The sequence below is a fragment of the Phoca vitulina genome, unplaced genomic scaffold (assembly GCF_004348235.1).
Source record: "Phoca vitulina isolate PV1807 unplaced genomic scaffold, GSC_HSeal_1.0 scaffold16, whole genome shotgun sequence".
Lineage (NCBI taxonomy): Eukaryota > Metazoa > Chordata > Mammalia > Carnivora > Phocidae > Phoca > Phoca vitulina.
In genome coordinates this window covers 30563249-30578975 of record NW_022589719.1, presented here as the reverse complement: position 1 = coordinate 30578975, position 15727 = coordinate 30563249, and the positions used below count along the sequence as shown (strand labels likewise).

Sequence of the window (15727 nt, the reverse complement as noted above, 5' to 3'; positions counted from 1 at the left end):
TCTCAAGGTTGAAACCCAGCAGCCCTCCGCTGGGGGCCTGACCTCAACCCCACAACGCCCACCAGCCCACTTTATAGATGAGGAAACCAAAGCCCCAGGAGAGCAGCGGAGCCAGGCCCAGGGCCCAGGGTCCTCTCCAGAACTGCCCCCCACCCCAAACCACACTGCACACAGGGTCCCTGAAATCCACTTTTATTCATGTAAAAAAAAATTCCCAAAGAATAGAGAAAGCATGTGACCCCCTACTTCCCAGAGCTCAAAGTCTCTGCCAGTGTTCCCCGGGGAAGTGAGGGAGACAGCTCCCACTCTGGGGCGCGGGTATCATGGGAGGGCGAAACCCTTGCGGCCCACAGTGACCCAGCACCTTCCTTAGGACTGAAGGCAGGAAGGAGGGGCTGGGGACGAATGGGGCCCCAGGAGGGTGAAAGAAGGGAGTTAGTGTGGGGTGCTTGCCCCAGTTTAAAAAAATAAAATTTCTAAAGATAAAAAGTTAAAAAAAAAAAAAAAAAGCATTAGTGTCTTAGCTTCCTGCCCTCCCAGCACCCGTGCGGCGGCCACCTCTTGCTCAGCCAGTTCAGAGCTTGGTGTTCTCCTCTTGGCTCTCCGAGTCAGCGCCAGACAGGTGCCCACCGCTCCCAGGTGCGTGCCCGTTGCTGGCACAGGCCACCAGATGCCCGTCCCCCAGCGCCTCCGGCGTCTCGCCCAGCAGGCTCCGGCGGATCTCCTGGGGCAGCCTCGCCCGCTGCTCCTGACACTCCCGGGCCAGCTGGGCCAGCAGCTGAGGGAGGAGGAGGGAATGACACAGGCGAGGCCCGGCCACCCGGCGCTCTGCCCGCCCGCTGCCCGCCTCCCCCAGGCCTCACCTTGGGCTCCTCTTCCACCAGCTGCTGTAGGGCCTGCTGCTGCCCAGCCGCGAGGCGCTCATGCCGCTGCTTCTGGGCCTCCTCCAGCTGCAGGGGGGCGGGGGTGAGGGCTGGGCTCGGCCGAGGGTCTCTGAGGGAGGGGCGGGGAGGGCCCTCGGGCTCTGGCTGCGCACAGAGGTCAGGCAGGGGCAGGCTCCCAGGACTGGGGGGGGGGGAGCAGGGGCTGAGGTGACCCTTATAGCAAAGGTTCCGGACCCAGAGACTCCAAAGCCATGGGACACTGTTGTAGACGGTTAGCTCTGGATACATCAGGGCCAGAGAGGGCCCAGAGGAAAAGGCTCTAGAAGTCCCTCTAGGGCAACGTAGCCACACACAGGCAGGCCAGGCACTGAGGAGACAAGTTCCTCATGACTGAAGGAAGAGAGGGGTGGGCTGGGGCCAGGGTGGCACCTGAGCCTCACTCACCCGACGGATGGAGTTGACCGACTCGGTGATGTGCCGACGGTTAATCTCTGTCAGTTCCCTGCAGGGAGAGAGGAAGAGGGGGCTCGGTGCCTGGCCCCCAGCCCTGCCTGCCCAGCCCCCAACGGCCCCCTGCCCCCAGCAGCTGCCAGCCCTCCAGCGGCTCCCGGCCCCAGGGCCCTTACGCCTCCTTCTTATGTTTCTCCCTTGTCTTGGCCTCTGAGATACTGTTGTGGCGCTTCCTGTCCAGAATCTTCTGCAGTTCCTTCTTCTCCCTGGAAGGGCCAAGTGGGGGCGGAGAAAGGGTCAATGGCAGGTCCGGGGGCTCTCCTCTCCTCCGAGCACCAGGGAGTCCCCTGCCCCACCCCCCACAAGATCTCCTGCCTTCACCTCTCGTTCATCTCCTTCAGCCTCTTGAACTGAGTTGTGTGAGCATCCAGGACAATCTCCCTGAGCCGCTGCTGAGCCTGCGGACACAGGTGGCCAACAGGTGACCCAGGCTGGTGCCAGCTCTGTCCGGGAGGCAGGCTGTCCCTCGCTGCCACACGCCCACCTCACCTGTCTCAGGTGCTCCAGCCTCCGCTCAGCCTCTGTATCCGCCTGGGCCTCCCTCAGCTCCAGCAGACTCTGCACCTGTCTCTTCTGGAATTCTTGATACCGCTTCATCTCTTCCTCCTCCTCCTTCTCGTTCTCCCCGCCTCTGTAGGAAGAATCCCTCTGGGTGATCCTCAGGTTGTCACCTGGACTTGGGCTGGGAGGGCAGTGGTGGACAAGGCAGATCCCAATAGGCAATGGCAGAAACCAGCCCGGGGGCGGGGGGGGCGGGGGCAGGGTCTGTGATGCCAACAACCAGGCCCATTAGCTCCGGGGGAACGAACTCTGGGAGCCTGTAGGGGCAACAGTCTCTGGGAAGACAGGCTACTCCTGGGGGAATTCAGCCGAGGCGCGGCTCCCTGGCAGAGGATGGGGCCCATGTGGAAGGTTCCTCGATCTTCCTTACACCAAACCTTGACTCCCCGGGGGGTCAAGGGGCAGCCCCTGGCCATCCCGCCGTGCCCACCCCACCCCCGGCCCCCAGTGAAAACCCCCACAGGCGCACACACCCTCGTAGTCACCCCAGGACACGCCGCCCACGGGCGTGCGGGCAGGTGGGACACTCACAGGACGCCCGGCCGCTGGTGACATTTGCTCTCCGCCCGGGCCTGGGCCAGGCCGTCGAGCAGCCGGCGCGTGAGGGCCACGGCCTTCCGCTGGTGCTTCTTGTGCAGCTCCCGCAGCTCTCGCTCCTGCCGGCTCCGGAGCTTCACCAGCGCCTTGTGGCCTCGGAGCTCGTCCAGCGGGACCGGGGCCACCTCTGAGCAACAGAGCAAAGGTGGGCTGGGTGGGGGCGGGCGCAGGCCGGCCCGCAGGAGCACCCCACTCCCCTCCGGGACAGCCCCGCCCCGCACCTGAGAGGAGACTGGCGATGAGGTCGTCCCGCTGCCCTGCAGAGAGAAGGCAGGGCTGTGAGGGGTGGGGGAAGCACAGCGGAGCTACCCCCACACCCCCCCATCCCCCAACCCGCCCCCCATCCTCCAACCCGCCCTGGCCGCCCCTTACCTGGGCTGCTGAGGGAAGAGCTGGTAGGGGACGTGGCAGGGCCTGGGGGCCGGCGCGGGGAGGTGTCCAGCGGGCTGGGTGTGGGATTTGGGGTCAGCTGGGACCCAAGCTGCTGAGGCTGAGTCTCCTGGCAGGTCTCTGGGCCAGCCTGAGCCTGACGGGGAGAGAGCAGAAGGCTCTTTCCAGAAATGCTGTTCTAACCTCCCAGGGCTCCCCAGTGCCCCCGGTCAGCTTCCCCTCAGCCCGTCTGGCCTGGGCTCCTCGTCTATCATATGGGGCTGTTGGAACAACTACGAGAGAAATAAGAGATCTCAAATTTCAAAACCCCTTTTCCACGCGGGGTGTGGAAAGGTAACATGAGATCGTGTCTCTCGGATGCCAGGCCCCATTGCGTGTGCTCGGGAAACTTCCAGATTGTTCAGGAAAGCCTTGGCCCCACCCCAAATTTCCTCCCTCTCCAAGTCCCCCCCTCCAACCTTGCCCACAGCTGCTCATCTTCCTCGTTGCTTGGCTCCTGATTAAATCAACGAAGGAAGTGACCGCAGAGTGGGCACTAGCCTCTCCCGCTAACAGCTCCAAGCAGCCTCTCTCTCCGCCTGCCACAGGCCCCGTGGGACTGGGTCTGGACGTGCGGGCAAGGCTCTGCTCCCAACCCCTCCCCACAGAAGCCACTGCCCGGCTCCTGGCTCCCAGGACCCCGGGTTTTAAAAGCTTCTGTGGCTTCCAACTGCTTCGGGGAAGCAGCCGAACCCTGCACTTCAACTTTGACCCTGCTGCCATTGGAGGAATGCCAGCCTAGGTCTGTCCTGAAAGCCTCTCACAGGCAAAAGGGGTAGTTCCCACATCCTTAACGTGTGGACAGTAACCCTGGGCTGCTGAGCCCACTGAGTCAGAGAGACCAGAAGCCCCACATCATGCCGGTGTCGGAGCAGAGCTGAGGGTTGAAGGCCCAGCTGGAGAGCCTCAGCGTTCCCGTGTCTACACTGGGGTGGCAGGACCAAACTCAGGTGGTGCGGGGAGGATTATATGAGTCGAGTGGGTGAAAAGAGCTCCCACCTGGCCAGGCAGAGATCTGGCGCGCGGCACTCACTTGGCTTTATTATGTGGTCTGGATGAGAGAAGCCAGAAAGGGGAACCAGCCCTCCCAGCAGAGAGTGTGGGTAAATGCATCAGGTTGGCATCTGCAGTAAGGCAGTGAACAGCCCGACTCATGGGGAGAGGGCCCGGAGCCCCAGCTGGGACTGGGATGGGGCAGTGCAGGCAGAGGAGAGTGGGGAAGGCTGCAGGGTGCTTTACAGGACCTGGCCCGGGGATCAGCCCTCACCGCACCCCCCCACCCCCACCCCCCCAGCAGCCCCCAGGGTCCAGGTCAGCCTGAGCCTGCTCCCCCGATCTGCCCCTGACCTGCCCTGGCTCACCTCGCTCTCCCCAATGAGGGCGGCCAACTGCTTGGCCCTCTGGTCCATCAGGCTAACGTGCTTGATGGGGTTGATCAGGGCCTCAGCGTAGTCTGGGTGGGGGCGGAGGGCAAGGGTTTCAGAGACACAAGCCCCAAGGCCACACCATCCCCGCCGTTCTGGTTCCGTGGAAGGACCACAGAACCCACCCTCAGGTCTGTTCACCCCCCACAACGGCTGTCCTGGTTGGCGCCCCCGCCCCCCCCCCCCCCCGGCCCGTGGCCCCCCCCCCCCCCCCCCCGCTCACCCTGGTGGTCGTCGGGAATGTAGTCGGAGGCCTCGGTGTAAATGAGCAGGGCTGGCAGGCAAAGCGGCTGGTTGGCCTCGTTCCGCAGACAGATGTAGTGGTACCCTGCGAGGATGGGGCGGCAAAGCGGCTGGGCCCCACCAGCCCCCGCCCCCCCACTGCCCCTGCGCTTCCCAGAGCCCAGACGGCCTCACCTGAGCGGATAGCCGAGACAGGCAGAATCCGATGCCCCACGAACTTGCCGCCCTCCTCGAAGGCCGCGACGCGCAGCGAAGCTAGTGTGGGCAGCACCACCTGAGGGCCCAGACCGGCGCTGAGCCTCACTGCCGCCCCGTGGCCGCCCCATGGCCGCCCCGTGTCCGCCGTGTCCGCTGAGCCACGACGGACGGCTGCCACTGAGGCCGGCGCTCCGAACGGACCCTCCGACCAGCTGAGCCAATGACCGCCCGTCCGTCAGCACTGCCGCTCAGCCGGCCGTGAGGAGAACGGGCAGACCCCTCCAGGCACCACTCTTGACGGGACAGGTTCAGGCCTCGCCAGCTTAGGAACTGGACTGGGAGCCCTGGGTCTGGGGCACAGAGGTCCAGTCCATTCGGGAGGCCAGGACGAGCCGGTGTGAGCTTGCGCCTGTGAGCGCAGACCGGTCCTTCCTGCCTGGGCGATGGGGCAGGCTACACCCACTCCTCACAGGGGGCTGCGGGCCCTCCTGCTGTCTCACCTTGCTGTCCTCTTCTCGAAGCCTCCAGAGGGCAAGGAGCCCGAGCCCGACCCTGGCACACGCAGGGTCTACATGGGGCCTGGAGGTGACAGGCCCAGGCTCGAGGTCCCTCGGCACCCTGCCTTCCGACCCCTGAGCACTACCCGCGTGCCTGCTTGCTGCTCCCCCCGCCAAGAGAGGCTGGCAGGGCAGGCACGGGCGCCAGGCTCACCTTGGGGAAGTCAAAGGGCTCCTCGTCCCACACGGGATTGAAGGAGTTCCCTTGAGAGGTCCGAGTGCGGTACTTGCGCCGCGTGTCCACGGGGAGGCCGAACATGTCCACCTCCACGTAGATGCCCACCTTCCTGTCGGAAAGGAACTGCCCCGAGATCACCTGGGGGGGGGGGGGGGGCGGAAGGCAGGACAGTGAGGCAACTGCCCAGAGTCCCACCCCCAGGACAGCCCGCCAGAGCCGTCACTGCTCCCTGGCTCCACCTTGACCCGCAAGGCATTGGCCACGATGCCGTCCACGATGACCTCGGTGAAGGGATCGAAGGACTTGTCTGGCCGCCGCATGAACTCGGGCTTGAGCAGGTAGCCACTGCGCCCGTTGTACTCGAACACGCCTGCGTTGAGCTGCATCGCCACGTCTGGGGGTGACAGGGGGAGGCCGAGGGCCAGCAAGGCCAATAGGGTGAGGAGGCAGGAAGGACAAGTTCAATGTAGAGGGAGGATCAGGGGGCATTAGGGTCAGATCAAATGGGATCAGGGGTCCAGACTCAGGAAAGATCAGACAGGGGGAAAGTCTAGGGTCAGCCAAGGTCAGGAGGTGGGGTTTGCCCAGGCCTTGGTTTTCCTGTCCCGGTTCCACCTCAGCTGCTCTTGTCCCGAGAGCTGGTCTGGAGGGTCAGCGTCCCCCCACCCCCACCCCATCCCATGTCAGAGGCTGCCAGGAGGAACATGTCAACACTTGAGGTGCCTGACGGTGGAACGGGCTACTCTGGGATTAGAGAGTCAGAGGTCCCTTCAGACAACACGGGCAGGGTCACCGAGCAGAAGTCAGTGAGGCTGGACGCCAGGGAGTCGAGGCAGGCTAGTGCTCACCCAGGGTCTGGAAGTTGAGCGCAACAAGCTGGCAGCCGACGTTCCAGAAGAGCTGGGGCATGTAGTTGGACGAGTCCACGCGGGTGCCCTTGGGGTAGATGCGGCTGAGCTGCTGTTTGTTGTATCTGAGGTTGGCGGTCAGGGGCCACGCCGTGTACTGGCCCCCGCCTCCTGGCCGGCTCGCCAGGCCCATGCTCCGCTCCTGTGAACCCACTTCCCGGCCTTTGCTCTAGCTGCCCCTCTAGCCCCCTGCCTCTCGGCCCCGCCCCTGAGCAGTTTCCCAGGCTAGCCCCAAGCCCAGACCAGGGTGCTCGAGGGTCAGGACCCTGTGCGGGTGGCGGAAGTGGGGTCAGAACATCTGGGCCAGCCTCTGAGCACCCCCATCCTGGTCGGCCAGCCCTGGCAGTGTGGAAGGATACTCCACAAACTCCATGGGGCTCTTGGTCAGTTGCTCCATGGCCTTGGTTTCCACGAAGGATGACATCTCGAAGCATTTGTTCCTTTCTGGGGGGCGGGGGGGGAGGAGTGGGAGGGGGTCAGGCCTGGAAAGGCTGGGCTGGCTCCTGTTCCCACCGTCTCCTACCCCACTCACTTCGAGCAGCCTCAAATGACTTGAACTTGACGGGCTCGATGTAGTTGACGAGTGTTGACATTTCCTCGGTGGCATTGACCTCACTGCTGGCAGTGCCCTGCGGCCCCCAGACGAAGGGTCAGCAGTGCCATGCCCCCAACCCTCAGCTGGAAGTTCCCTCACCTGCCCCCTGTCAGGAACGAGGTGCTGACCCTCTGCCCGCCTCTGCAATCACACTGCCCAGTGGCTCTCAGCAAGGGCCCCAGTCCCTCCGGCCTGTCAGTCCTGGTCCCATCCCCTCTGGGGCCTTGCCCTGGACCCTACCTTCCTCCTTTGCCTCCTGCCTCCCTGATCCTTGGAAGCTGGAACTCCTCACCCAACCCCAGGGACTCAATGATTCCCATGCAGATGAGCCATTATTTCTAACCACCATGCTGCTATCTCCTCTCGGTGGCCCACCAAGAGCCCTGACCTCAACACCCGCAATGCTGAACTTGGCCACCCCTGCTCACACCCTTCCTCACTCCAGGCCCCTCCCAAACCTGACCTCATGGATCCACCTTTTCCGTCACCTCCACTCCTCAGAACTCAGCACTCCCTTGTCTTACACTGCCCCTTCCTGTACTCTCCAGTCCTGCCACAGGGTCTTTGCATATGGTGTCCCTCTGGCTCAGGTCCAATTGCCCAACCTCCCTGCCCAGTCAGTCTCCCCTACTTCCCCCCAATTCTACACCCTAACTTGCCCCTCCCCAGCCCAGTCACGAGCATAATTTCACTTGCTTCCATGCCTGTTTACCTCAGACCCCTTCTCCCCCCTCCATACATACACCCCCTGTGGACTCCAGGAGAACAGGGCTAGCATCTGATCATGGCCAGACCCAGCACACAGTGGGTGCTCAGCAAACGCCTGGGTAATTAAGCCATGCTCCCTCTCCCTCTTCCTGCCTACAGGGCTGACCTCATCCGTGGTCGGCTTTTTAGGATCTGTCTGTTCTTCCTCTTCCTCATCTTCCTCCTCATCCTCACGGTCAGCAGATCCAAGAGCATCAGGGCCCCGCTGTAGCCCATCCTCGCCCAGAGACTTCCGAGGCTCCAGGTTGGGCTTCTCCAGACCCACCTCTTCCCCATTGCTCAGGCCTGGGCAGCTGTCAGAGCTGGGGGACCCTGCAGATGATGGGGCCACAGGGGGTCAGGACAAACACAGACACTCGGGAGCCAGGAGGGGTTGTGGAGGTGACTCAGTGGGGACGTCGAGGGGTCATCTCAGGGCAGGGTGGCTCGGGGAGAGAGCAGAGGTCACGAGTTGGATGGTATTAAACCCAGTAGTAGTGCACAGGGGTCATGGGTCAAAGGTCAAGGTCCAGAGTTATATCCATCAAAGAGGCAGGCAGCGTGGCTCAGAAGGGTGAGAAGCCAGGATCTGGGGTCCAACTGCCTTGGCAGTGGGGGTAAAGGATGACACAGAGGGGTTGCAAGTCAGGGGTCAATCAGAGCCACACCCAATGAGGAGGCTTAGTGGGGTGAGCGGTCAGGGGTCAGATATATAGGGGACTTCAATAAGGTGAGAGATCGAGGGTTAGCTAAAATTATAACCAGTTGGGTAGAGAGGCTCAGAGGGGGTCACAGGACAAGGGTCAGAGGTCTGAGGGTCACAGCCAAAGCATGAGGATGTAGTTCACGGAGGCCAGGGGTCAGAATTCAGTCATAATCTGGTCGTGAGGTGGGAAGCTGAGGTTGGGGGATCAGGAATTGGATGGAACCCAATCCAGTCGGGGTGTAGTTTAGTGAGGTCAGTGCCTGGGGTCAGGGGTCAGAGGTCCCCTCCTCAGCTGAGAGGCTTGGTGAGGAGGGAGGGCAGGTTGGGAGCAGAAGGAGGGTCGCCAGGGTGGCGGGGCTCAGTGACGTGAGAGCTCAGGGTCGGGATCAGGGTCGAAGGCTGGGCCAGGGCCGTACCGAGCTGAGGTGAGGAGGGCTCAGTGGTGGCAGAGCCCTCGCTCAGGGCCGAGTTGCTCTGCTCCAGCGGCCGCTTGCGCACAGAGCTGTTGGGGACAGCGGTGCTGGGCCGGTGTCGCTTCTTGTTCTTTACCAGGATGCGGCCCATCAGGTCCTGGGGGCTGGGCAGGGGGACGCCTGCGGCCAGCTGGTGGGCACAGACAGGTCAGGGCCCGCCGGGGTGCCCTCACCCCCCCACCCCACCCTGCCACAGCTCCAAGCCCTCCTACCGGGTACTTGTCCAGCGGGTCGATGAGCAGCGCGTCCCCAAAGATGGAACGGCAGTACTCGGCCATCTTGGCCTGCTGCTTTGCCCTGTGGGGCCAAGGTCAAAGGTCAGAGAGGGGGGTCGGTAAGGCTGATGTCCCCAGGGTAGATCAAAGGCCCTCAGGGTCAGAGGTCACAGGAACAGTCGGACAGTGCCATGGTGGGATGGCTGCCTCTGGGCCGATGGGGTGGGGGTTGGGGTGGGGTCCCCCAGGTCAGGGGCCCACTCACGAGTCCACGTGGTTCTCGAAGGAGAGGATGACGGGGTAGGGCGAGGTCTTGAAGGCGGTCTCGGCGATGGCCTCGAGCACATCCCGCAGCGGCACCTCCGTGGTCATGGTGAAGCCGTGGGTGATGAAGGGCTCCTCCTCGGGCGGCCGCCCTTTCCACACGTCCAGCTCCACGCAGCGGCAGCCCCACAGCAGCGCCTGCCGGTACATCTCCACCGACGAGGTCCCGGCCAGCTGCCCCGCTGGGTACAGTGACCCTCAGACCTCAGACATCACCACAGCCGCCCGGCCAGCCTGGCTCCTCGCCCTCCTCCCCAGGCCTGTGCTGAAACCAGCCACGCTGGAGACGCAGAGGCCCCTGTGGCGGCCCAGCCCGGCCCTGGCACGCTGTCTGGCCAGCCCTCGATCACTCCTTAATTCACTGTGGAACCAGCATCATCTCTCCTGCAATCCCCCAAGGCCGGGCCCCGGGCCTGCCACCCAGCCCTTGGCATGCGTCCAAGCTGGGCAGAGTCAGCATCCAGCGGCGCTGGCTGATGACTGGTTCCTCCTCCAGGACTCACCCTCTCGCGGATAAACACCTGCTGCCCCCCGCCCCCCCAGCTACTGGCCTGAAGGGGGGAGTTGTCCCCAACGTCCCCATGGCCCCTCATTTCCCTCTCCTCCTCCCACCGCCTGCCGCTGCCCCGCACCGGCCTCCATCACCTCCTGCCTGGGGACGGTAGGCCCTTCCCTGCCTCCCATCCAATCTCCGCAGAGCTTGTCACTCTTCCCAAAACATACCAGGTCTCATCACCTCCCCTCCAGAAAGCCTTTCCTGCCCACTTAGGATAAATCCAAATTCCTTCCACGCCCTGGTCTAGCCCTGCCTCCTTTTCTCACTCCCTCTCACCTCTACCTGCCCCAGCACCCACCCTGCCTCCGGCCTCCTTCCCGCTGAAGAGCACCAAGGAGTCTCCTGCTCCCGGTCTTCAGTGCTCCTTCCAGACCACCCAGGAAAGGCGCCCGTGCAGAGAAGCCCCGCTCCTCCCCGAGGTAGACTGCCTGTTCCTCGCCTGCATGCCTAGCACTGGCCACCCCCAAAGGAGGGAAGCTATGGAAGAGGCAAAGGGCAGAGGGCACGGAGGCCACCACCCCAGCTGCCCGAGGGGGGCTCGCTCACCTGTGAGATAGGTGTTGTGTGAGGAGTTGATGAAGTAGGCGCTCAGCGGCTGGGTCATGTCTGCGCTCAGATCCAGGGCCTCCAGGGGCAGGATGCCATTCTCCTCACCTCCCAGGTAGCGGCTGAAGCCCTCCATGGACATCTGGTCTGGGGGACGGGTGGGGTCAGCAAGCTCAGCTGGGGCTCCTCCCGCTGCCACCCCCCACCCCCGCTCTGACGGGATCCCCACGGGCTCACCTCGCTCCAGGAACTGCTGGTTGGGCTCATACTTCTCAATGAGCAGCCGGGCCTGGGAGGGGCGCAAGGGTGGGTACAGCACTTCGTTGAGCCTCGGGTCCCGTTGCTTCTGGTTGATGAAGTCCATGAGCTGCTCCAGCGTCAGGTATGGCTTGCCCTTGGCGCCTCTAGACCAGGCAGGAAGCTGGGTCAGGCTGGAGCCTCACCAGCCCCTGCTCCACGCCCTCACCCTGGGAGCGGGAGTCGGGAGGTTGGTGCCTGGCTCTAGCACCTGCTCACTGGGACTTGGGCAAATGGCTGTCCACTCTGGGCCTCAGTTTTCCCATCCCCTTTCCTAACCACGAGGTGCTGGCATTGGCATTAACAAGGGCTTTGGAAACCCCCAAGGGTTTGGCCTGCTAGGCCTGCTTCCGGACCCTGGACCCAAACTCAGCTCCAGCGGTCACTTGCTCTGTGAGCTCAGGCAAGTCCCATAGCACATCCAGCCGCCCGGTCCCCTGCCCGGCGTAGGCTGATACAAGTAACCCCAGCAAAGGGCCAGCACAGAGCAGTTCATAGCACGGCCCCAGTCCCGGCCCCCCGGGACCCCCAGAAGCTCTGCTTCCCCTCACTGTGCTGGAAGGGAATGCCCGCAGAGGCCACACATAGAGCACTGGGGGCTAGGAGGGGGGCCCAGCCCTGCTCACATCTCCAGCAGGATCTTGTCAATGTCTGGCCGCAGACACAACTTATTCAGGAACCGCTCGAAGATTTCCAAGGAAAACTCATCGGGCCGGATGGACTCACTCTGGGGGGGGAGGGCAGAAGCATGGGGTGAGAACCCAGGGGCAGTCAGCCCCAAAAGACCAGGCCCCCACCTTGATGCCCTCCCTATGTTGCCCCTGCCTCCTCACCCGGTTGAAATTGAGGCCACAGGATTCCAGTGCAGTCTCTACTCGCTTTTTATCTGCTGAAAACATCTTGAGGATACTGAGCAAGTGAGAGGGGTCAGAGTCATGGGGGCGAAGGTCACCCAGGTAGGGGCAGGAGAGAAGGTGCTGAGGGAAAGGGTACTCACTTCTTCACCGGGATCCGTCCATCCTGGTTCACCTGCAGCTTCAGCTTTGTGTATCTGGGGAGGCAGGCCAAAGGGTCACATGCTGGGCATGGCCACCCGAGCCCCCGACAGCCCGCAGGTAGGCCCGGGACTCACGCTTTTCGCAGGAAGGTGTTCCGGGAGGCGTTCTGAGCCAGGATGTTCATGGCCAGCTTGAACAGCTCCTCGGTCCAGACCTGAGGGGTCGGGAGACGGGGTGAGGGTGGGAGGGGGTGAACGGGGAACAGAGGAGTTGGCCCAGCCCCAGACCACACTCAGAATCAGGTATGATCCACAGTTAAGTGCTTAAATACTGCTTTGTCAGAGGATGATTAGAAATAGGGGCAGAGAACAGCCTAGTGCGCGACAGACGCTAAGTGACAGCTGACTCGGCAAGTGAGGCGGTGGCTCCCATGGCCGACCCTTAGGCGCCAGCCCACCTTGGCTGTGTCATCCTGCACGGCCATGAAGTTCAAGTATGTCGTATTCACCGGGTCTGGCCCAGCCACCACCGTCATTAACTTCTCCTCCAGCCGGGCGTCAGGGCCCCCAAAGCCCAGCACCTCCCGGATCTTGGGGTCCTGAGGAGTTGAAAGCCAAGGGTAAAGAGGGGTGTCCCCATCCCCCAAGGCCTCACTCCCATTCTTAGTTCGGGACCCCACCACTCACCTTGGGCAGGCGGGCATAACGCCCCGTCCGCGTGTCCCTGATGGAACTGATGTCCAGTGTGTCCACCTCCTGGGGAAACCAGATGCCAGGGTAGGTCGGAGAGGCTATGGGGCAAGAACCAAGGGCCCCCAAGATCTCCACCCAGGCCAGGGAGTGGCCACCCCCTGCTGTAGCCCCAGCCTCAGCCCCCGCCCTTAGCACTTCCTGTCCAGGGAGCCGTGGGAGAGGTCAGCCAGCAGCGGGGCCCCACCCTCCTGGGCGGGTGGGAGGGGTTCGAGGGTCTGGGCCAGGGGCCCTAGACCTGAGCAAGCTGTACCACTGCCCCCCCTCACCATGTTGGGTCCGGTCCAGTACAGAAAGAAGCCATTGGAGTCCACACGCAGGGTTACCAGGTTCCGACTGGAGGCCTCCTGGGGACAGGATAGGACGGCAGGGGTCAGTGAATGAGGGCTGTGGGCCAGGCTTGGGCCCTGGGCTCCCTCAGGCCATCCACCCCAGTGTTCCTGCCAGTGAGTGAAGATGAAGCCTCATCTAGCCCACAGGTCCTTTGGGGTTCCCCTACGGTCCTCAGGATGAAGCTCACACAATTGTCCCTGTCATGACATTTGGGGACCCAATGCCCCTCCTGGCTTCACCCGTATCTGACCCTAAGGCTCAGTCACATGGACCACTATCTTTCCCCTCCTCCGGCTTTTGCATTGTTGTTCCTTTGCTAGGATATCCTTTCTTTCCTTCCTTCTCGACCCATGAAATCTGACCCACCTCCTTGGGGAGGCCTCCCCAGAGTCGGAGCACCCTGAAACCCCCTTGAGAATATTTACAGCATGAAAGCAGAGGGTTCGGAAGTCTGACTTCTACAGCTCATGTGTCCCTCAGGGCCCCATGACAACCAGTCAGCCCGGACATCGGCCTCAAAGCCCATGACCTCCCCACCCCGCACTGCACCCAACGGGAGCCTCAGTCTTGCGGCTCACCCCATCTAACAGAATATAGACTGAATCCTGCCAGAAGGGGACTCACCCGGCCCTTGGGACTGGACAGTTAATTCTGTCCTCCCTCAAACAGCCCTGCGGCTGGCAGGAGGGCAGGGAAGGGTATGCCAGCCCTATTTTCTGAGGAGGATCTGGTTGCTGGCACACTCCCAGGGCCACCCCTGTGTGACTCAGGACCAGCAGCCAAAGGGGGGGGGGTCATCAGGGCCAGTGGCCCTCTAGGAGCTCACTCAGTTCTCCTAACATTCTTATGAAGTATATGCTATTGTTCTTCCCATCTAACAGATGAGGAGCCTGAGGCACAGGGAGGCTGTGTGGCTTGCTTAAGGTCAAGAGGAGGCCCTAGAATTTGCTCACAGGCAGTATGGCTCCAGAGTCCAGAGGCCTGGGAAGGAGGGAAGCAGGACCCCTACTAGGCTCCCAGCTCCTGGCCTTAGCTGTAACTCCACTGTGGGGACTGGGATTAGTCTCCATTTTCCAGACTCAGTTTCCTTTTTTGGAGAACCGGGGCCTGCACCAGCCCCGCCCATCTCTTTCTTTATAAAGGCCAGGAGGCCTTGGAACTTTGGGGGTGCCTGGGCCTCCCCACTTCACTGTGCTGACACCAATCCTCAGCCCCTCCCTGGGATTCCCAACCCTGCGCTGTGGCTCAGGTCCCCCAGTAGTGTGAGGAGAGGGGAGTTCTGTGGGTACTGACCCCAAGGCCTTCCCCTGCCCCTCCCCCAGTGTCTGGCCTTCAAAAACAGCCCAGGCCCCCTGCTCTTCAGCCCTAAGTCCCGGTCAGCAACCCCCACCCCACCCCCAGGGCCCTCTCCCAGTTCCCACTTCCTTATTTGGGTTTATCACACTGGAAGGAAAAGGAGAAACTTTTCCCTGCACGCAGGACTGGGGGGGAGGGGTCTCCCCTGGTCCCTGGAGCTCCCAGGCACCCCTCTAAGGCACACCTGCTACCTCAGGCCACGCCCCCAGCCCCTCCCCCCAGCTCCCACGCCTACCCGCCCCACCCAGCCGGAAAGGAACCCAGAGTCTTCCAGGCCTCCGGCCTGACTGGGAAGAAGCAGCGGGGTGGCTCAGGCAGGCCGGGTGGAGGCCCTGGGGAAGGAGGGGCCCAGGGGGCAGAGGAGGGGGCGGTCTGAAAATGGGGGTGGGGCGGAGGACCGGTCGGAGAGCCGCAGGTGGGGGCCGGGGCATCTGGGAAGCGGCAGGGCAGGTAGAAAGGGGGGGGCCAAGGATTTATTGGGGTTCAAAGTCCCTGATGCTAAGAAGTGGAGAGCAAAGTTCCCCAGGGCTGGAGGAACCTGGGGGGCAAAGACTCCACTAGGGGGTGACTTGGTGCTCCCTCCTGAGCAGAGAGCTGGGATGGGCTCCTGAAGCAGGGCAAAGGGGTGCAGCAAGAATAGGGTGAAAAAGTGATGAATGGAGAACAATGTTCAGGCTAGGGCACTAGGAAGAATGGGGGTGCGCTGAGCCCGATTGGGAGCCAGGGTCCTCCAGCCAGATCCAGTGCCAGGCAATGGTCTGAGGACCAGGCCAGGGTTGGGGGAACCAGAATTAGACCGGCAGGCAGGGAGGGGTGGAAAGGGCGAGTGAAAAGACGTGTGTGTGTGTGTGGGGGGGGAACGGGATTCATTGGGGTTCGAAATCTCCGGGCCAAAGAGTGGAAAGCCAAATTTTACACAGCTGAATGGACTGGGGTTGGGGGTGGGGGACAAAGTCTTCATTACGGGCACGACTGGGGACTCAAGTTTCCGGAGCACAGCCAAGAGTGGCTTCGGGGTGGGGGGGCGCCGTGGCCAGGCCAGGCTCGGGTGGGGGTCCCCGGCGTCTGACTGAGCTTGAACGAGGGAGTCCCAGGAACTGGGTAGAACGGTGGGCCCCCGCGCTTACCTCGTCCCATTTGATGAACTTACTCCCGCGCCTCAGGGTCTCTACCACGGTGGGCGGCTCCAGCTGCAGCGCGTGGACGCCGGGCCTGGCGCCCGCCATGGCCCGGCCGAGAACGAGTCGGGCACCCTCGGAGCCCCGACGAGGACCGACGGCGCCGCTGCTCCCTCCGCGCGCTCCCGCGCGGCCCGCTCCGGCCCCGCGGCGTCAGCGCCCGCC

The 15727-nt window shown here is 63.0% G+C and overlaps 1 protein-coding gene across 1 annotated transcript; it reads right to left on the bottom strand.

Annotated features, from left to right (window-relative positions):
* Positions 1-182: 182 nt before the first annotated feature.
* PLCB3 (phospholipase C beta 3) lies at positions 183-15727 on the bottom strand. The gene is made up of 31 exons (XM_032415005.1): positions 15512-15727; positions 12965-13042; positions 12633-12701; positions 12404-12544; positions 12081-12160; positions 11946-11999; positions 11782-11857; positions 11575-11675; positions 10889-11055; positions 10652-10798; positions 9491-9731; positions 9223-9307; positions 8954-9140; positions 7959-8164; positions 7022-7118; positions 6849-6933; positions 6430-6554; positions 5821-5975; positions 5558-5719; positions 4823-4922; positions 4629-4733; positions 4343-4434; positions 2925-3078; positions 2774-2809; positions 2487-2679; positions 1884-2025; positions 1716-1792; positions 1511-1600; positions 1329-1386; positions 864-950; positions 183-778 (listed from the first exon to the last, which is right to left on the bottom strand). Exons 1-31 carry the CDS (start codon positions 15608-15610, stop codon positions 575-577), a joined length of 3693 nt encoding a protein of 1230 aa, XP_032270896.1. The 5' UTR covers positions 15611-15727; the 3' UTR covers positions 183-574.

Coding starts and splice junctions, on each gene's coding strand:
- PLCB3 (XM_032415005.1), bottom strand. CDS start 15,610: ATGGCGGGCGCCAGGCCCGGCGTCCACGCGCTGCAGCTGGAGCCGCCC. Junction 11,676..11,781: donor GTGGCCTCAATTTCAACCGG/GTGAGGAGGCAG, acceptor CTCCCCCCCCAG/AGTGAGTCCATCCGGCCCGA. Junction 4,734..4,822: donor TGTCTCGGCTATCCGCTCAG/GTGAGGCCGTCT, acceptor CCATCCTCGCAG/GGTACCACTACATCTGTCTG.